General features: G+C 35.9%; 4 protein-coding genes across 8 annotated transcripts; 3 read left to right on the forward strand and 1 right to left on the reverse strand.

Annotated features, from left to right (window-relative positions):
* The first annotated feature begins 1,327 nt into the window (after positions 1-1,327).
* Positions 1,328-6,593, forward strand: LOC110814672 (NAC transcription factor-like protein). The gene is made up of 4 exons (XM_088212503.1): positions 1,328-1,682; positions 2,180-2,457; positions 2,984-3,166; positions 5,779-6,593. Exons 1-4 carry the CDS (start codon positions 1,466-1,468, stop codon positions 6,421-6,423), a joined length of 1,323 nt encoding a protein of 440 aa, XP_088068629.1. The 5' UTR covers positions 1,328-1,465; the 3' UTR covers positions 6,424-6,593.
* Positions 6,594-7,755: 1,162 nt separating this feature from the next.
* Positions 7,756-11,321, forward strand: LOC110817864 (NAC domain containing protein 2). Of its 3 annotated transcripts, none has more exons than XM_088212504.1 (6): positions 7,756-8,122; positions 8,240-8,517; positions 8,685-8,876; positions 9,608-10,210; positions 10,298-10,415; positions 10,599-11,321. In XM_088212504.1, exons 1-6 carry the CDS (start codon positions 7,957-7,959, stop codon positions 10,997-10,999), a joined length of 1,758 nt encoding a protein of 585 aa, XP_088068630.1. In that variant the 5' UTR covers positions 7,756-7,956; the 3' UTR covers positions 11,000-11,321. The 3 variants fall into 3 exon arrangements, with proteins under 3 accessions (XP_088068630.1, XP_088068631.1, XP_088068632.1); XM_088212505.1 differs by having other exon boundaries at positions 7,757-8,122; positions 10,301-10,415; XM_088212506.1 differs by having other exon boundaries at positions 7,757-8,122; positions 10,304-10,415.
* A 1,003-nt stretch (positions 11,322-12,324) lies between these two features.
* LOC110817897 (Galactose oxidase/kelch repeat superfamily protein) lies at positions 12,325-17,730 on the forward strand. Of its 3 annotated transcripts, none has more exons than XR_015816772.1 (15): positions 12,325-12,628; positions 12,859-12,980; positions 13,900-14,025; positions 14,301-14,378; positions 14,457-14,576; positions 14,687-14,753; positions 14,862-14,923; positions 15,076-15,215; positions 15,296-15,422; positions 15,712-15,826; positions 15,903-15,991; positions 16,232-16,315; positions 16,551-16,865; positions 16,932-17,008; positions 17,145-17,244. XR_015816772.1 is itself a non-coding variant. In XM_088212507.1 (15 exons), exons 2-15 carry the CDS (start codon positions 12,930-12,932, stop codon positions 17,313-17,315), a joined length of 1,605 nt encoding a protein of 534 aa, XP_088068633.1. In that variant the 5' UTR covers positions 12,325-12,628; positions 12,859-12,929; the 3' UTR covers positions 17,316-17,730. The 3 variants fall into 3 exon arrangements, 2 of the variants coding, with proteins under 2 accessions (XP_088068633.1, XP_021902309.1); XM_088212507.1 differs by having other exon boundaries at positions 16,949-17,008; positions 17,145-17,730; XM_022046617.2 differs by lacking the exon at positions 12,859-12,980 and having other exon boundaries at positions 16,949-17,008; positions 17,145-17,730.
* A 234-nt stretch (positions 17,731-17,964) lies between these two features.
* On the reverse strand, positions 17,965-20,672 carry LOC110817853 (beta-phenylalanine coenzyme A ligase-like). Its single transcript, XM_022046573.2, has 4 exons — positions 19,281-20,672; positions 19,096-19,163; positions 18,882-18,984; positions 17,965-18,783 (listed from the first exon to the last, which is right to left on the reverse strand). The coding sequence occupies exons 1-4, from the start codon at positions 20,670-20,672 to the stop codon at positions 18,661-18,663; spliced, it is 1,686 nt and encodes a 561-aa protein (XP_021902265.1). The 3' UTR covers positions 17,965-18,660.
* Positions 20,673-21,257: the final 585 nt, after the last annotated feature.

Consider the following 21,257-nt stretch of genomic DNA (forward strand, 5'->3'; position numbering starts at 1 on the left):
TGTATAAAATATAATATAATAAAACTAAATAACAAGACACTAAAAAAACTATATAAGACGTATTATTTAAAAAATTAAATTTATTTTTAGATATTTAAATATTTAAATTAATTATTATAAAATATTTTTTGCTCTTTCGATCTCTCTATTTTCAAAAATTATCTACATTAATTTTTACTCGGTAACTATATTAACATTATTAATAATTTTATTAATATTTAATATAGAAAAATATAAAATAAGTTTTTCTAGTACGTATAAAGGAGGAAATGATTTTTTAAAATCAAATTTTAATAAATTTTATATCTCAAATATCACTTAGTAAACTTACTGTCACATATTAAATGTACAGATATATATATATATATGTATAGATGTTGTGTGGTTAAATATTAAGATTCAATTGAAAAGTGGTACAGAGACAGAATTTTGCAGTACTGAACTGGATCTAACCTTTGCATGCTCGCGAGTCAAAGTGCGGGGGTTGGTCAGCCAGAGGTATTTTAACATGTGGAGACGCAGTATCAGCAGTTTGGAAATCACAGTGGCTCAATTCCACATGATCACAGATTAGATTCATGATCCACCGGGACCCACATTACACGTTACTTGTCTTACCGGTAAAGCATCCGATGGCTTGGCTAATCAAATAAGTTGTCAATTCCATTTATTATTTGTGTGTCGATTACTTGTTGATTGGGTTACCAGTTGCAGAACCCATATATATACATACATATATATTTTTAGGAATGGATTAGAGGGAAGTGCATTTTTTTTTGTATGGTGCTATTATGGGGTTAGTAAAGATTTTATTTCTTTCCAAGCCAAAATCTTTATTATTATTATTTTTATACAGTGTTGGATTTTATTGGTAGATAAATATATCATATAAATACGTACATACAATTTTCAACTTATATATATATATAAAATTAAAAAAGCTTTAAAAATATATATTGAAGTACCAAACAAACCCTTGTTAATATGTCGACGCCGAACTCGTTTGGCTTTTATCTTCGTCCTGCAACTCAGGTCTCTGAGGAAAGACCACGAGTTCTATCTTCTTCAACAGAATCTCGAATAGTCCTCTTAAAAATTATATAAAAAGAATTCACAGCACTGAAAATGTCGCAGTAACATTTATTCAGTGTGGCGCAAAACAGTGTCCATCAAAAACAAAAAGAACAAAGAGGATCCAGGTGGTAAAAACCTAGGCAAATCCGAGTCATAATAATAAAATTTTAACCTTTTTAGTTTTATTTTCTTGAAAATCCAAAAAAAAAAAAAAAAAAACCCAGAAATTCCTTGCAATTGAAGTTACCCTTTTCTTCTTTTCGTTGTTTCTTCTCTATCAATCAAAACCCATATACTTTCTTTACTCGATTTCTCTCCTCCCCAAGGAAACCCTAAGTCTCCGTACCCGAGAAATTTCAAACCTTTGCTGTAGAGACCAGCGGGGAGAGTCATGGGTCGTGACACATTGGCACTAACGCCGGCGGCTGTAAAACCTCCGAGCAATACAGCGGCGGCGGGAACGGCACTGGCACCTGGGTTTCGATTTCACCCGACTGACGAGGAACTGGTGAGCTATTACTTGAAGCGAAAGGTTTTGAACAAGCCCGTCCGTTTCAATGCTATCGGGGAAGTCGATATCTACAAGCACGAGCCTTGGGAACTCGCAGGTTCTCTTCCTTATCTATGTCTCTCCATAGATTGTTTTCTCTTTCTGCTTACTGTAAAATTTTTAGGGTTATTTTCTTGTTCTTTTGTTACTCTTTTTCATTAGACAGGGAACTTGGGCTTTAGTTCTCTCTTTTTCTCAATAGACTGACGAAGTGATTCTCTCAGTATATTGTTTCGATTGGGTTTTTCTCCCTGTCTGCTTAAATTTTTCCTTTGTGTTTTGCTGTAGTTAGAGTGCAGAGCTACCTTGCTTTTCATGGGGGTTTTTTCTGCTTCTGATTTATTTTGAGGTTTTTTTTTTCCGTTATGTTTTCTTTTTAGGGGGGAATATCGATTTTCTTTTTCTTTTAGCCAGTTTTCTTCTCTTAGCGGTTTTATTTTTCTTCTTACTCCTTTTTCAAGCCATATAGTTTCTGGATATAGTCCCTGAGGTTTTAGGTTTTGGCTTTTTGTAAATTGAGTACTGTTTGAGCAATTGTTTTTTATGGGTTTTAAGATTATTCAAGGTTGAAGACAAGGGACCAGGAATGGTACTTCTTCAGTGCATTGGATAAGAAGTATGGAAATGGGGCAAGAATGAATAGAGCAACCGGCAAAGGCTACTGGAAGGCAACAGGCAAGGACAGGGAAATCCGTCGGGATTCCCAGCTGATTGGGATGAAGAAGACCCTTGTTTTCCATAGCGGGCGTGCCCCAGATGGGCTCCGAACGAACTGGGTTATGCATGAGTACCGGTTGGTTGAGGATGAATTGGAAAGAAATGGACCTGCACAGGTGTGCCTATAACTAATTATTATGGCTGGTTCTTGTGTGTTAACCTCTTGTTTGGTTGCAGGGAGGAATTCAGTAACTCCAGGCAACTCCTCTCTCTTCATGCAATAAATTTTGATATTATTGTTTTGGTAGTGATAAAAAATTCACTTGATTTTAACTGAGATTTTATATGCCAAGAGCATTTGTCAATTGAAGAACAAAATATTTGTTTTTATGTAGTAGAGTCAGTAGTTTCTGCTTCTTCTGATATGAAGCAACGAATGAAGAGAAAAGAAGAGTCCAACTCCATATTTTATGTATACTGCTGTTATAATGACATTGCAACGATTCTCTATCTTTGAGTTTAATTCTCGTCAACTGGTAACTTAACAATTTGTTTTTTTTTTCTGTAAAAATAATTTAGATATTTAATTCTTTCCCATTCCCAATATTTGTTGTCAAGCAAACAGCAGTCTTGTTTAGTTCTGACAGCTAGAAACTTACGACAAATTTATTTATTTTCTTACTTTTGTTTTGGATGGAGAAGGATGCATACGTGTTATGCAGGGTGTTCCATAAGAATAATATTGGACCACCTAGTGGGAATCGATATGCACCTTTTATTGAGGAGGAATGGGATGATCGTGCAGCAGCTGTGATTCCAGGAGAAGATGCTAGGGATGATCCACCAGCTGGTGATGATGCTAATGGCAGTAATGATGTTGAACAGGTTTGTACACTATGGTTTTAAACTTCTCATAAATACTAATTTGTGTTTCCTTCTTACTCAAACTGTATTTCTTCGTTGTTGTCGTACTTGCTAGAATGGAACTTTTGATTTCTTAAAAGCCTTTTACTGCTTTTTCTTTGGTATGTCAAAAGCCTTCTATGCTTTAACCACAAGTAATGATGATTTGAAACCTTAATAATGTACTTTACCTGCAACAGATTTATTATATTCATCATACATTGATGGTTTTGACCTCGGGAAATATAGGTGAGTCGACGAATTAAGAGACCAGTCACCAGACCACCTATGAAAGTAGTATGCTTGAATTACAAGATAGTTCTATTGCTTAACTCTATTTCTTGGTTCCTATGTGAATGGTATAAAGATGACATCAGTGTAAGTAAAGCTAAAACGCTTTACAAGTTGCTGCAAATCTAACCAACAAAAAGGCCAACATAAATGAGTTGTTCAGTGAAATCAGTTCTGTAGTTGAAGAGGTCCACATCAAGATTATGCTAGTTTTCTTGACTACCTATCTGGAGACAAAGATGCCCATACAATACAGCATGGTATTTTAATTGGTTTCTTTGACTGTGTGGACTGTGTTTTTGTAGTAGTCTGGGGCTTTCTGCTTCATCCGGATCTTCACATCTATTGTTGGAGAGTCTGCCTCCAATCTGTTTTGTTCTTATTTTTGTTAGAGTTAGATGAATTGTTTGTTCTAAAGTTGGTCAAGAATCAAAGTTTAATAGGCCAGGCATGTGTATTGGGTGTTTCTTTGGACGAATTTTTAGTCATTCCAGACTTTGCTTTGCTTGCTAGTTTAATTTGTCATCAGGTGAACACTACAGTGGTCTTTGGTTTGTTTGCCTTTTACACTTGCTAATTTGCTCGAGGACAGTAGAAACACAAGGGAATTGTTGTACTGCTGTTAATATTGAGCCAAGTCTGTTACCAGTTTGCTTGGGCTCGGCTTGAGCCGAAAATGACATGCTTATCTTATCGAGCCCAATACAAACATATATAGACTCAATATTGTGTAACATGTAGATTACTCCGAATATAAATGAAAAAAAGCTTTTATGCATGCGTAAACATGACATATGGGTAAATGAATTATAGCTATTTTCAAAAATAGATTGCGGGCGGATGTATGAAATTAAAGTCTATGTATCGATATGTCTGTATATATCTATAGTGGATATATGAAGGAAATGTTAGATCTAACTAATTCTATGAATTACCCCTAAAGGTTCACATCAAAATAGTGCTATAGACTTTACTCCAAAGCTTTCGAACACATGTTTTTTCTATTAAATTGTATAAATATTCATAGTTTATATTATATAAGTGTATTTGAATATATATTAGATGTCTTAGTATTATAAGTCCCATTCACTTGACCATTTAGTCAAATATTTTAGTGCATCTGTATTTTGTAGACAATATAAGGTCAATTTTTAAATCACTTTAATAAGATGAATCCTTGGTAGGCAGGGCTATGTTGATTCTGACTGTGACTTAGTTAATCCTAGTTATATGACGCACCCAAGAGTCTTTTGGATAAACAAAATAGGAACTTCTTGTGGGTTTATTTTTCACATCCTTTATCCACGGATGCCACCAACAGTCTACTAATTATCAGAACACCAGCACTAGCGGATATGATTCCTCCTCCCGCACTGCCAGTTCTGAGATGGTTGTAGTGACATGACTATGGACTGTGGTTTCCATGTGAAGTGAGGTTGAAAAGTGCAAGAGCCATTGGTTTTCTGGTATCTGCGAGGTTGTTGACAAATGTTGTTAGTGCTGACACTGGGTTATTCTGCAGCGAGTGTTCCTGTCAGTGTTTTATTGTTGTTGAAATGGTGCTATAGTGCGTTGGACCATGTGTTGGTGGCTGTTGGGAACTGAGGAGAATAGCGTTAGATTGTAATTTGGCTACGTGTAAGATCAAGCTTGAATGTGATGATTAAGTAGTTATAAAATTCTTTGAACAGAGCTCGGGCTTTTCAAAGGACAAGCTTGAGCTCAAAGGGCAAGCTCGAATTTGGATCAGCTCATTTCCATAGAATGGAATATTATAAAGTTGAAATTCATTTATGAGAATTTGTTATCTGAATCATAATAATGATTTTTATTTTGAAATTGAGCAACATACTCTGAAGATGTTATCTTATCCAACTTTTTCTAGTTTGGTTATGAGTACTTGATTAGTGAATATTACTCTATTTGCTCTCCGTTACTTCTTGCAATTTATTGGATTAGCTGTGAGTGATAAAAATTATGATGTATATATATACACATATTCCTAAAGCACTTGAGTTTCACATATTTTTCCTACTTCCAATTTACTTATGATCTATATGTGGAGCGGCAAATGCATAATGTGTCATTCAGGGATAATGTGACTTGAGATCTTTTGTGTCAAATAAAATGTTTACTTGAGATAGTGTTGTATGTTTTTTCATGATGCTTTTTATCCGATTATACTTCTGTTCCTACACATTGAGTAAATACATTTATCTTTGGGTTCCATCACAAAGCTGTTTTGAGTTTGTTACTTTCAATTCTCAATCTAAAGGTTTCTTCATGTTGACTGGTTGTTGCAGGAAATGCAATCTCTCAATAAGGATACTCTAAATATCAATGAGCTTCCAATAGAGTTTCAGAATGGTGATGATGTTGCGAGAGACTCCCCTAATGATTTTGAGCATCGAAGAATATCAGAAGATCTTTTAAACTTGTGCCAACGAGAAAGATTGGATAATTGTCCACCCCTATGCGTGCTGAATAAACAAGCTCCCTTGCCCCTTCTCCAATATAAAAGGAGGCGGCATAATGATTCGGCTGGTAATCATTCAAATGCTTCAGATGGTTCACCTCGTACACCTCAGGATCACTGCTCATCCACAACGACAACAGCAGCAACAACAACATCATCAGCAACTACAACAGCAATTTCAGCACTTCTCGAGTTCTCCCTTATGGAATCTATTGATCCCAAGGAGAAAGCTCCAGTTGCTCCTGCTTCTCCATTTACTGCTACTGCTAGTCTTACCTCATCGGTACCTCCTAGCTGTGCCAAGCTAATCAACGATCTGCAGAGTGAAATCCACCGGATTTCTGTTGACAGGGAAACATTAAAACTTGAAATGTTGAGTTCCCAAGCCATGATAAGCATTCTTCAGTCGCGAATTGATTATCTTATGAAAGAAAATGAGGATTTGAAGCGGAGAATCCGAGATGGTAAGTAAAGGCTGATGCCTTTATGATCCTGCCGTATGTGAGCTTGTTTAGTGTATGAATATTCACTCTGATCGCACCTTGTTTGTCTGATTGACAGCTCTGAGGATGTGAATTTCTGTTGTAATGTTAGATAACTTTCACTGGTTTATCACTTCCAGAGCATCGGTGTTATCCATAATGTAGTCATGGACTGAGTCCTGTTTCGGTTAGCTGTAGACCTTTGCTATATTGTCATCGATGGATGACTTTTCTTTATGCTTTTGCCAATTGAGATAGGGAATAATTCGTAGTACTTTAGCTTATGGTTTGCTATTAGGATCGGATGATTCTCATTTTCTTGCCATTCCTTTTTCTCCGCCTCCCAAATGGATTTTTTGAATCTGCCATTAGTTTCAAGCTTCTTATATCATTCATGCATGTTATGGTAGCCCTCCTATGTCATTCCGAATTGGTGTATGAAGGTTTGAATCTGCCTTTAGTTTCGAATCTTTTGGCCTTTTTCTACCTTCCTTTTTGTAGGGCTTGATCTGTGCCTTACTATTGTTATTATTATTTTTGGATAACATTTAGATATTATTCGGATTCTGAGTCGTTAATTTTATAAATAATATTCGAAATATAAGCTTGGAATGTATATATAATCCAAAAAATCTATGTTTAAATATATGAATGAAAGATGGAAAAGCAAAATAAGCAAAAGTAGTATATTTGTTTGGTATTGAAGTGGGTGTTGAATTCAATTATTATTTTTAATCTGGTCAAGGTTATTTGATCATGGAGTTTGGTTCCACGCATACAAACACCTAATAGGAAACTACGTGGTCCAAGCTTACTTTCCTAATTTATTTATTTATTTTTGAATAAACAAAAATTTAATTTTAAAATTTTTTTATTTAATGTAAAGAATTTTGTGAATTTTTAAACAAAAAAATATATTTTTTTGGCTAATTCCCAAATGAAAAAATTTCCCCATATTATGAGAAATGGAGTAAAATTTTTTAAATTTATAAAATTCATATATTTACTAAATTATAAAAATTTTAATTTAATATACAATTTGCTCTTCTTTTTCAGGAAACAAGAAATTTCCCATTTTTTATGTCCAGTATTATTTGACGGATGCGGTTACGTCATACTGAGTTTGCACGTAGAGCCCACGCCAACCAGCCATGACTTTGCACTTGTCAAGTGCGGCAATCACCACGTCAGAGCGAAGAGAGGAGCCCCACTACTCTAATCTCCACGTGTCAATATCTGGATTCCGGTGACATTCTCATATTATCACCCGTCCGTCACGGAAAACTTCCTCACTCCTTCGTCGGAAATACACAATTTTAACACTTTCGCCTACCCAACATTTCAGCTTCTTTGCTAAGGTTTTTACCTTTACATGATGGCTACTTCTTCTTCTTTCCCTCTTTTCCGTACTAGTTCTCTTCTTCCCAATTGAGAAACCCTAACTCTGAATTCGAAAATTTCCGATTCTTTTCTTGCAATTAAGATATACATATATATATAAATAGATTGTAGTTGGGGAATTCATGGGCCGTGACGCTACAACCTCATTAGCTCCAGGGTTCCGATTCCACCCAACCGACGAGGAACTCGTGCGTTACTACCTCAAGCGCAAGGTCTGCAACAAACCCTTACGGTTTGACCCAATTTCCGTCATCGATATCTACAGATCAGAGCCTTGGGACCTCCCAGGTGGCTCCTTGCTCTCTCTCTCTCTCCCCCCTCGCGCCGTATTTTGTTAAATGTTTGTTTGAATAGATTGCCGTCTTTTAATTTTCTTGATTTTCTTTCCGGAATGGGGAAAAATAGATAAGTCGAAGCTGAAAAGTAGGGACTTGGAGTGGTACTTCTTCAGTGGGTTGGATAAGAAGTATGGAAACGGCTCGAGGACGAACCGGGCCACCGAGAAAGGATACTGGAAGACCACGGGAAAGGACCGTGAGATTCGCTATTATTCGCGCATCGTGGGGATGAAAAAGACCCTAGTTTATCACAAGGGTCGAGCCCCGCGCGGGGAGAGGACTAACTGGGTTATGCATGAATACCGGTTAGCTGACAAAGAGCTGGAGAAAGCTGGAATAGCGCAGGTAAGAACGCGCTGACCTGGGAAATGATTTTTGTAGTATTTTGGTAATTTAAACATGATTGTGGCTCTGGTTCTATATACATGTATATATTTAAAAATTTTGTTCTGGGATTTCTTAGTACGTTGAATTGATGGATGCTGATTGGTTGGGTTGTGTTGGGGGAATAGGATTCATTTGTTTTGTGCAGGGTATTTCAGAAGAGTGGATCCGGCCCGAAGAACGGGGAACAGTATGGGGCACCGTTTATTGAGGAGGAATGGGAGGATGATGATGCTGTTTTTGTTCCCGGACAAGATTACCTCCCAGATGAGGTGGTTGTTGGTGAAGATGCATTTGTAGAAGTGAATGACATTGACCAGGTATGTGCACTTTCTGTTTTTGGTATGACTTTAGTGTTAAATGTTATGCATGTAGTTCTTAAAATGGTAATAGGGTTGCATTAATTATTGATATGTACGATTGATGGGAAATTTGGTGTTTCAACTTCCAAAAGAAGCAAATTAAGCCAGTGGAGTGGCAATGAAGTTTGGCGTTGGCTACTGTTTAGAGTGACAGATATAGGAAAGTTAGCTATAATTATCGGCTATTGTGCAGATGAACTTTTGTGCCTGCCAGGTGTTTTAGATTTTCGAATCATTTGGTGTCTACGTGAAGGTTATGTAGAACTTGGTAAAATGCTTCCTTGTTCTTGTTTCCATGCCAGTTGTTTGTGTTGCCTCTAGTTGGTTACATCTGCAAAACTATAATTGAAGTTTGTTAATTGAAGAAGAGTACTGAATAGAGGTATTTGATTTTAGATCTTTGTCACAATCTTAGAAAACTAGTTGGTAGCTGAAGAAGTTTTGTTCTGTTTTATTTTCCGTTATATGTAATTTTGAATGACAATGGCTTTGTAATTCTCTAATCTCTGATTACCCTAGTTTTAGCTTGTAGAGTGAATAAAATAAGAAAAGAAGCCTGATTCTTTGTGATGAGAAAGGGTGGAGACAAAATATCTTAATCATTTGTCATGAGTAAAGAATTCTGCCTGTTCAATTCTTGGTCTGTTGTCACACGAATTCTTAGATCACAAAATGTTGTCTTTCTCCAGAAGTTTGACATCGATGTTCCTTACGAGAATGCTTCTGCTACATTTAACTTCTACTACGGGGAATCAAGCAACAATGCTGAATCAGGCAACAATATTGAATTGGGCAACAATGTTGAATCTGACTACTACATTGAGCAGACTGGGGTAGTTGCTGAAGGTGATCAAAAACCTATAATTGACATGGGTAATACTGCTTGGACTGCCGAAGATAATCAAAAGCCTTTAATTGGCACAAGAGAAATCAGATATGATAGAAGGTTGCCAGATGATCCGCCAGTTTCTGATTTACCGGAGCTTAATGACATTGATGTTGGACCAATCAAACATGAATATGTGGAGAAATCAGGCGATGTTAGTCCTTTTGAAATTAACTATTTGCTTGATGAGCCATACATGGATGCAACAGAAAATCTTATGTGCAGTGATGAATTCCTGGAAGCTAATGATCTTTCCAACCCGGCAGAGGTTGATGGTTTTGACTTTGAGAATTGCCTTACGTTTTTGGATGTTGATGATGATAACTCCCAGTATCTCGCTCTTGATCCTTCTCAAACAATGGAGAATGAGAACTCTGTTTCTGATCTGGCACCTTGTGCTCAGAAGGTTAAAATATTTGTTTTTAATTGTTATTCTTTCTTGTTTCTTTGGGTTTTTATTGGGAAATATTTAATGTAGATTGTTTTGTTATAGCAGCAGGTTCTTGGAGAATCAGAAGCAGCAGCATCAGCAAACCATCCTCTCTCCACAAACAACAATGATGATGCATCCTGTTCGAAGCAAAAGCCGGATGTACCAGAGTTTGGATCAGGTAAGGAGACTTATCCTGCAACCATTGGCTCCTCTAAAAATGTTTAATGATGTTTTATGTAAGTTTAAAGGGATAAAAATGTTGAGGATACACTAGGAGTCAGATATCTATGACTATTAGTTTTACTTTCCCTTGGATCTTAGCAGCCTGTTATAATTCTTGTGGAATCTTATTTGTCTGCAGATGTCAAGTATCCGTTCCTCAAGCAGGCCAGTCAAGTGCTGAGCAATATACCTGCTCCTCCTGCATTTGCTTGTGAGTTCCCAACAAAAGATGCTGCTCTTCGGCTAAATACTGCTGCAGAATCTTCTGGTTCTGTTCATGTTACTGCCGGTATGATCAGAATAACAAATATGACTCTAGCCGGCAATCAGATGGCTTGGTCATTTAACAAGAATGGGGATATCAACATCGTTTTTTCTCTCGGCCTGTCTCAAGAAAATGCTGGGTTGGTGCCAATGGCTAATGTTCTGTCTGACAAGCCAGGATCCATCGGATCAAGGGGCCTGTTATTCTTAATGTTTTTCTGGGTTCTAATACTCTCTGTAAGTTTTAAGGTTGGGACCTGTGTTTACTCCAGGTAATGTAGTAGGATCAATTAATGAGGTTCACGAAAATGAGCCGAATAAGGAAAAATCGAAAGAAGAAAACATTGACAGGGGGCTGTTTGGGGGGTAGACCCTAATAGGATTGACTGGCGGGGGATGCTGCTGCAATTTGTTGTTTATTTTGGTTTTTGTTTATGCTGACTCTACCCAACTGATATCTGGTATCTTATACCTTTATTTTTGTTGTAATCTTTACAAATAGTGTATCAGGATGCTAGTTAAAATTCTCTTTGGCAGCTTCTTATATATGTAGAGTATACGTTGAAGTTATTGTACTTGGAAACATTTTTGTTGGTTACCCATTTGTTCATTTATTCAGCCCAACTTCTGTGGATGAAGATAATTTTGTATTCTTTGCATAAACGCCGCATGTATAATGGTATTTACTAAGGTTTTGTTTGGATAAATTTTAGTGATGATTAATTAATGTATAGTACTGACAGTAATTGAATGACAATAATACAGAATTGTAATAGCGAAACTTTTTAACGTTTGAATGATGGTATATTAATGTATGTCAATGATATATTTTTGTTTGGATAATAAGATGAAATAGTTATATTTTTAGTTAAATTACGAATTTACTGTTTATATATTATATGTAATAGTCAATTTTTATAAAAAAGAAAAAAAATTATTCATTAATATAATTATATTTATATTTAAATAAATAATTATTATATATAATTAAATTAAAATTTTATATTTAATAAAATAAATAATAATTATTTATATTATTACATTAATTTAATTAATTTTTAATTATTAAGACATATATAAAATTAATTAAATTAGACGTGAGTATAATAAAAAATAAATAGAATGACCAAAAAAATTACTGATTTGCTAGTTTAAAAATTTATTTTAAAATTTATTAGTTAAATATTATCTGTTATCATTAAAAAATAAAATAAATATAATTTTTTTATGTTTATAAAATATTATACGTTAAAATTTTATGGTTCAAACAAATGGTAAAAATATGATTGACTATTTTTCTAACAATTTTATATACCCATGATTTTTAATTTATTAATATATTAATAAAATTAAATAAAAGTTTAATTAATATTTTTAATATTAAGAGAAAAAATTATGTAAATAGTATTTTATCTCTCTTGATAATAATATTTTTATACATTATTATTTTAATTTTATTACTAATAAAATAACATATCTAGTAGTGTAATAAATATAATTCATATTGTTGTTATTTACAAACATATAATTCACAAATCATACAAATTATAATAATTTCTAAAAAAAAATAAAAATAAAAATAACGTATATATTTTCATCCAAACCTGAGGAAGAGCCAACAAACAGTACGCAACAAAATCTTTGCCGAGGAAGAGAAAACGGTACAGTTGAAGTCGACGACTTCGAGCTTCAAGGCTCACTTTGTCGGTCACGTAAATCTCGTCTGTGGTTTTCAGATCTCTACTTTGGTGTTCGATTCTTCGTTTCTGTTCGGAGAATCAACACCTTTTGCTCTCTCTCTACATTATCTGCTTAGATCCAAATCTCAGGCTTCCTCACAATTCTCGATCTCCTCTTCATCAACGGCCCTGATTTTCCCGCATTTTTCAGTGCCGTTCAGTTCAGGTGCGTGTGAATCTGAATTTTCCCTTCAATCTTCATCAGGTTATCAAACTCAAGTCTTATTTCAATGTTTCTCGGCGTAAACTGATATCAAGCTTTGATCAGTTGGCATGTTAATTGATTTAATATCTGAGAAAGTGGAACCTGAGGATGTTATCTGTATTTTGTGTTTTTCTTTATATTTTCGAAAAAATAGGAACTACGTGTTGGTTTTATTTCTCCTTTGTTCTCAGCAAACAACCAGATAGCAGTAACGTGAGAATGGGATTGATTTGGAAGTTCGTTGCAAAGGGAGTGATTTCAGATGTGTCCCTTACCAGTGAATACTATGACATGTCACACTATAAAGTGCAATGTGAGATTAGAAATGTGCCAATTCAATGTTAAAACAGAAGTGCAATAAGCTATTGAAGAACAATAGAGATAGATCTTTGTATAGTTATTGAATTCCAATTTGAGATCTCATATGAATGATAGAATACTATGTACGGCTTTGCCTTGTGTTTTTCTGTATTCTCATTTAGTCACCTTTGTATATGCTGTTGTCACTGATGTTATGGAGTGAACTATTTAAAAACAAGTTGAGTACATTTTGATAAACTATCTAGCATCTACAGATGCAGTCATGTATGCTAAATATACCACACGGTTCAGTGAGCAAAGACTCTTTCCCAGCTAATTGGATTTGGTAACATTTGGTATAAGTTGTGATCAGCTAAGGCACTTTATTTATTTTATTTTTCTCAGTGAACTGGATTTTTTTTTTCTTGGCCTTCTCTTATTATTTTTTGCCCTCTTGTTGCTACTTAGTTTATTCTGTCCTCAATTTCAGATGTGTTTAGCTATGTGACTATCTATGAGTTCATTTGCTTGCATTTGAGTTCTGATGAAATTGCAATTATTTCTAATAAATAGTGTCTTTTACAGCTTCTTTTGCAATTGGCAAAAATGTTCAACCTTTCACTAGAACCATCTTCTGCATGTGAGACTTTTTGATGCATCTTGAAGAACCCTGTCCCTGTGTTTGATAACTATGGTCGCACTTTGTAGTAGTAACAAGAATGTAAATCAAATATGCACTGTAAATTTTAACAGAATGTGGTTTCCTCTCTCAATCTTTTCACATTAGCTTCCTTCTGTTTCACTTAAATTTTCTGAACTTTCAAGTACATGGTTGCAGTTATATGACTGTATCTTCCTTATGAATGACCCTTTGTACTGTAAGCAAAGTTAATTACGTAGATAGCTAAAATTGACTCTAAAGTAATGGACAGCTTGATGGTATGGGGGTAGAGGAGACTAAGAAAGATATGGATATCAGCAATTGGTATTTAGAGCTGGCTTATGATGAGTGGGTATCACTCCCTGTTCCTGGTTCACGACCTTCGGCTCGCTACAAGGTACTCCTTTTTTTAGTGAACGACTCAGGTTTGATGAAGTAAAGATTTGTTGTTTGTTCCGTGCTCCACAGCATAGTACCTATAATTTTGAGCACTGTACCTTTTTCTTAAATCCCTTTTGTGGCTTTGCGCCATGTCTCTTACCCATAATTTTAAGCATTGATTGAGGTTTATTTTCATTGACAATTTTTCAGTGGACCTTTTCCTTATTACTCATAATTCTTGAGCCAGGTGTACACTGTCATCTGTCAATGATTCTTTTCTTTTTGCCATAGCATGCAGCAACTGTGGTTGATGAGAAACTATACATTGCTGGAGGGAGTCGAAATGGGCGGTACCTTTCTGATGTTCAGGTATTACCATATTGGATGTGCCATTAGTTGGTACCATATCCCTTTCTTGGACTATGTGTTAATTGGCAGTTTTTGCAGGTGTTGGACCTTAGAACTCTGGAATGGTCTAGTCTAAAGTTGACAACTGAGTTAAATGCTGGCAAATCTGAAGATGGTGGCTCACAAGAAGTTCTTCCGGCCATCTCAGATCACAGAATGGTAATTTTGTGAATGTGGAAGACATGCACAGGCAGTCTGTCTTTCTTCTGTTTGTTTAGTGATTTGATCTTGTTACACCTGACACTTGTGTCTCATATATTCTTTGGCAGATTAAGTCAGGAAACAAACTCCTCCTCATTGGTGGGCACTCAAAGAAATCTTCAGATAGCATGATAGGTCTGTAATTTTGTCAGTTTATCCAGCATCCTTTTGAAATCATTTATAGTGAATATTAGTATGGTATGCTCTTCTAAATCTAATGCTGTGACAAAAATCATATTGTAGTTCGGTTCATCGACCTAGAAACTCATGTCTCTGGTATCATAGAGGCCTCAGGAAAAGTTCCGGTAACTAAGCAGCTTTCCAGATATTTTTCTGTGCTACATCTACTTTTTGTTTTTAATTTGTTATTTACTTTTATTTATGTGGAATAAGTATTTATGTGGAGTAAATGTCTGTTCTTTCATATTTGAATCATTAATGGAAGGTTCTATTACAGACAGCTCGTGGTGGACATTCTGTGACACTGGTTGGTTCTAGACTGATTTTGTTTGGTGGAGAAGACAGGAGCAGGAGGTTGCTGAATGATGTACATGTTCTTGATCTTGAAACAATGACCTGGGATGTTATGGAGACAACGTGAGAGCCTGTTCTTCTTTTCTAGCCAAGTATTTTTATCATTTTTCGGTGTTCTTTATCATCTTCTTTTGTTTTAATAGGCAGACATCTCCAGCTCCCAGATTTGATCACACCGCTACAGTGCATTCAGAGCATTACCTTTTGATTTTTGGTGGTTGTTCTCATTCAATCTTCTTCAATGACCTTCATGTGCTTGATCTGCAGACTGTGAGCTTACTTTAACTTTTCTCCCCTTAGATTCAATGAAGTTTAGCTTGTCATCTCAAAGTACCATGTTTCTGTGTCAGGAATTAAAGTATGTCAATTGAAAGTCCGCATTCTTCAGTCTTATTAATTTAAGCATGTTGCTTGAAAGTCACCATGCCTCAATTTCTATATTAAGTGCATCACTGCATGTAATTATACTTTTCCTTGATATTTAATATCTTGGGTACATGTAAACTGTGGAACTTCTCTTTAATTCTCACTTTGGCCTGATAACATTTCTCAATCGCAGATGGAGTGGTCCCAACCGCAAATTCAGGGTGATGCTGTGACTCCTAGAGCAGGACATGCTGGAATAACTATTGATGAAAATTGGTATATTGTTGGTGGTGGAGATAACAGCAGTGGTAAATATTGGATAGCATCATGTAGTTGTCCTTTTTTATTCATGCACTGGTTTTTGTACTTACTTTTCTTTTGCAGGTTGCCGAGAAACCCTTATGTTAAATATGTCTAAGCTAGTTTTTACGACGGTAACCAGGTTAAAGGGAAGGCATTTCCTTGCTAGTGAGGTTGATCCTTTCTTCCTTTTGCTTGATTTTTTCCTTTTTTTTCCCTTCTTTCATAGCCTCCAACCATGTTTTAGTCAACCAGATTTTGGTTTATAGCTTCATTGTAAAATCTATGTCAATATCTACCAGTAAATTTCTAGGTTCCATAATCCAATTGGTTGTATTAGAGCTTTTGTTTGAGACATAAATGAATTTATCATTCATTCTGCGCTTAATTTGTAAATGTAAATTTAAATACAGGGGCTCAGTGTTTCCTCAGCAATGGTTTGTGGAGAGAAGATTTTGGTTGCTTTTGGTGGCTATAATGGGAAATACAATAATGAGGTAAGCTTTATTATAAGGTATCTGTGCTGATGATGTGTTGAACTTGCCGGAACAAAACACTGTACCATCTTCTTTCAATTGTTTATTGGAGTTGTTATCATGCTACTTATTTTTGTCCAGATGGAGAAGATATTGATACTTAATATATTTTATCCAATCTTCTTTTTCCTTATAAAAGAACCATGCAACTTATTCTATTATCTGTTTTTCTTTTTGTCCCTGCTCCTATTTTTAGGTTTTTGTTATGAGACTTAAACCAAGGGACTCAGCACGACCAAAGATTTTCCAGTCACCTGCAGCAGCAGCAGCAGCAGCTTCAGTTGCTGCTGCATATGCCTTGGCCAAATCTGAAAAGTTAGATTTCTCCCAACCTTTAGCTTTGAACTTGAAGGAAGATGCTTTGTTGAAACAAGATCTTACAAATGAAATTGATGCAATTAAAGAAGAGAAGAAGGTGGTGGAATTGTCACTCGCAGAAGCGCAAGCAGAAAACTCTAGAATCAGGGAAAAGATTAATGAAGTGAACAGTACTCATTCTGAATTATCTAAAGTATGTTCTAGATGAAAAACTGCTTATATAGTTGATTGTTGCATTTGGTATGGTAACTGTTCTTAGTAATAATTTCCATGCAGGAACTCCAGTCTGTCCAAGGTCAACTAGTAGCTGAGAGATCGAGATGCTTTAAACTCGAGGTTCCTGTTTCACATGTTGCTCTTATTTGCTTTTATTTTGGCTTCACAAGTTCACTGGGGAAACTCGGATTTAGTGTGTGTTCTGCAGGACATAATTTGGTAAATTGCTAAGTGTATGCATAATGTTAATCTGTAGGCACAAATTGCTGAACTACAGAAGATTCTGGAATCGTTGCCGTCTATTGAGAATGAGGTGCAAATACTTAGGACACAGAAGTCTGCATTGGAACAGGAAATCGAGCTTACATCTGCCCAGAGACAAGGTTCTGGTGGTGTTTGGCGGTGGATAGCTGGAGGCAATCCATAGAACTTGCAAAGCTTTTTGTTTAGAATTTCAAAGTAATCCACCATTGCAGCTTGCCCCAGGAACTTATGATCTTTACATCAGATATCACGATATGTCCAGAACAAAGTATGGTACTATTTTGTACCTGGTGGGCAGCATGCATTGGAGCTCATGTCGTAGAAATTTCTTGAGACAAGTTGGAACTTGGTGGTTGATAGTCTACAGTGGATTTGTTTACTAGTTTGCTTGGATGATTTACTTCTTTTTTCCTTGTAATTGGTCATCATTAAATTATTTGCTTGCATTCTTTGCGAGTTCTGTTAGTCCTGAACTGTTTCCTGTTAATGCACATTTGTCTTATGTTGTGTAAATTAATTCATTTAAGAACAAACCAGAGGTTGACTTTTCTTTAATATAATTGATTTTATTGATCTAACATTAGAATTGATATACATTGCATTTTCTTTTAGTTCCTGGCTTTTCTTTCTTTTCCCATTTTGGCTGGTAAATAGATTCCACAAGACTGCCAATGCACCAAGCAATTCAACTGCTTCATTCGGCTCACAGAAATCCAAGGTCAGAGGAACTTCTTCTCTTTTTTGAAGCAAGGTCAGAAATACTCACTGAAGCCTCGAGAAGTTGTCCTCTTTTGCAAAAACACTTTTTGATAGATTCCTTCATGAATCACAATATTTTAAAATGAGTCATTCAAGAGGCCATCATTTTGTCATTAGTCAAGGTGATATGTTAATAAGAGATAGGAAACTTTACCCATTTTACTCTGAGTCAGATTTGGCACATTGCTGGACTGATAATTAGATAGAGAACCTGTAGTTGAGTATAGAGCTTGGGAGAAGCACTTAACTTGCAACCTAAGCGTGGCTTGCATTTTTCAAAATTGAAATGGCTATTATCTTTCTATATTGAACTGTTATGATCAATATCAAATGGCTATTCACTTAGCTAGATTGAACCATTGTGACTTTGGTAATGTTTGTTTACTGAACTTCACTAGCTAGGCAAGGTACAAGTTACCATAACATCATTGAGTCTGTTGTTTGGTAGCATAAAGTTTTGGTATAGGATAAATATGTATTAGTAACTGTAGAAAAAAGTTTGTGACTTAGTTGAACTTTGGGAACTTACATATGTCAAACTCATGTTTATTTATTGCCAAGAAAAATTCAAATCTCTACTTAGATTACAATCAATAATTGCCTTCCAGAACTTCTTCTCTTTCAAACATTTCCCATCCAGAATTTCATTTACTCAATGCAATAGACATTTTTGACGTACGATTTAATTCTTCTTGTATTATTGCTCTTCATCGAGATCTCACAGTAGGTAAAAATAGAATAGAGATTTGTTATAATTTGGACATAACTTGTCGTTTTTGTGGAATTAGCTCCTTTCTCAAGATTTTGCCTGCGGCTGACTTTGGAATCTCACTGATAAACTCAACTTTTCTCACTTTTTTGTAAGGTGCTACCTGCAGCAGTTTTGAAATATTCAAACTCAATAATCAATGATATCATCATAAGGAGTAATGAGTCACTGAAGACAAGAGAGAAAGGCTAAAGCACTAACTTTCCCTGCCACAAATTGGATGACTTGGTCTTCTCTTAGTTCACTGCTCGCTGTTCTTACCACATATGCCATAGGTATTTGACCTGCTTCTTCATCTTCCACCCTGAAAATATCCAAGCACTTTAAACATATCTATACGCATGTATGTAGATACACAACGCGCACAAACACATATAAATAGAGAGAGAGAAAGAGAAATAGGAAGACAATTTACGGAATAACGGCAGCATCAAGAATCTGAGGATGACTTAGAAGTATTGCTTCTAGTTCTGCAGGGGCCACCTGCATGATATTTGAGTAACTGATTTAAGAAGTTCTTGTATTTGGTTGGTAATATAAGCAGTCTGGGGTGCACAAACAAGGTGATTATGGTGGGGAAATCACAGATTAAGAAAATACCTGATACCCATTGTGCTTTATGAGTTCTTTTATGCGATCAACAATGTAAACAAACCCATCCTCATCAAAATAACCAAGATCCCCAGTTCTAAGCCAACCATCATTGTCAATTGTTGCAGTTGTTGCTTCCTCATTTCCCAAGTATCCTTTCATGACAGTAGGACTCTTAAGCCACAATTCTCCTTTTTTATAGGGTGGCAAAGCTAATCCTGTTTCTGTATCTATCACCTTGGCACAAAAACTTGGCAACAACATCCCACAGGAACCTTTATGCAACTTTGCCTGATCCATTCTCAGTGCAAAAGTTGCCACACCGCAGATTTCAGTAAGCCCGTAGCCCTGCCGGAGCTCCACCCAAGGGAACTTTTCTATGAAGGCATTGGCCAGTTCCTTGCTCAAGGGGGCAGCGCCTGATATGATCCTCCTCAGTGAAGACAACTCTTCACGGGCGTCGCTGGAGTACTTAACCAAAGCTAGTATCACCGGAGGCACCATTGGTATGTGGTTTACATGGTAAGTCTTGATTGCATCAAGCATTGCTTGCAAGTCAAATTTCTGCATGATTACTGAAGTGATACCAATACAGAATAGTCCCACCACGAAGAACATTACTCCGTACATGTGAAACATAGGAAGAAAGCATAGAAACACATCGTTTTGAGATGATGTTTTATACACAGACCATTTTAGAATAGTTAAAATTGCTATGAAATTCTCGTGTGTTAACAAAACACCTTTGCTAATACCAGTAGTACCAGATGAATACAGAATTGCTGCAGTTTCAGACTGGTACAACTCCATTTTTGGCAACTCTTGTGGGTCACAACATTCAATTAACTCTTCTATAGATAGTAATTCACTGTTCGATTGGCGAGATACATCGATTATTGGCACCTGAGTCTGTGTGAATTTATGTAACTCTTCTGAAACTGAAATGATGAGCTTAGCACCTGAGTCACAAACTTGTTTTGTGATTTCTGAGGAAGTATTCAGAGGGTTTGCAGGTGTCAGAATGGCGCCGAGTGAAAGTATGGCGAGACCGATAATTGGGTACGTGAGAGAGTTTGGTGCCAAGACAAACACAACATCCCCTTTACGGATACCAACTGCATGGTAGAGTCCAGAGGCTAATGCCCTTATTGATCTTTCGAGTTGTGAATAAGTGATTTTCTGATTGGTGGCAGCATCAATAAGAGCAACTTGTCGATGAGCTTGATGTTGTTGTGGAAAATGTGCTAGCACGAATGAGGCAGTGTCAAGATCAGCTCTTGTGGGGATGCTATGATCGCCAAGAAGTTGAAACAATGAATGGTAAACTCCGGTACCGGAATCAAAGCCGCGCTTCTCATGTTTAGCCCAGTTCTTACCGGATTCTTCTTTGGTATTCCCCATCTCTTTAACTGATATTTTTGCCAATATTAACTAGAAGGTGTGAGTTGAAAGGTTGAATCTTGCATTGCATATATAACATATATAAGTTTTGTTGTTTTATATCATATTTTTGTCGATAAAAACTATAATTATTGATATGATTAGGATTGGCAGCCGGCTTGAGCGATGTGACCAAGTAAATGATATCCAGCAATTAGGAGATTTCTTGCTAATAATAAAAACTCAAGGCTGGTATGCTTGCTGCTGTCCATTTACTGAGTAAGCATTTTAGATTGAATAGATTAATCAAAGATCATCCTCATTTTAGCCTGATTACTGTCTCTTGACTGTAATGAACAGAAAACCCAGATAAACCCAGTTCATAGATTAGGCTGGACAAGCTACCCCAACATGTGAAAACACACTATTAGTTTCCTAAAATGAAAATTAAATATGATAATTTATTAGTTAATATTACATAAAGTCGAAATTAAATATGAAAGTAAATAAAAAAAAAAAGACCCAGTTCTTTCTTGACATGAAATTTCGAATAATTGCCTCTATAAATTAACTACCAAACAAATGCAATATGGCCGAATTACAATT

This window comes from Carica papaya, chromosome 2 (genome assembly GCF_054855325.1).
Source record: "Carica papaya isolate Zhongbai chromosome 2, ASM5485532v1, whole genome shotgun sequence".
NCBI lineage: Eukaryota > Viridiplantae > Streptophyta > Magnoliopsida > Brassicales > Caricaceae > Carica > Carica papaya.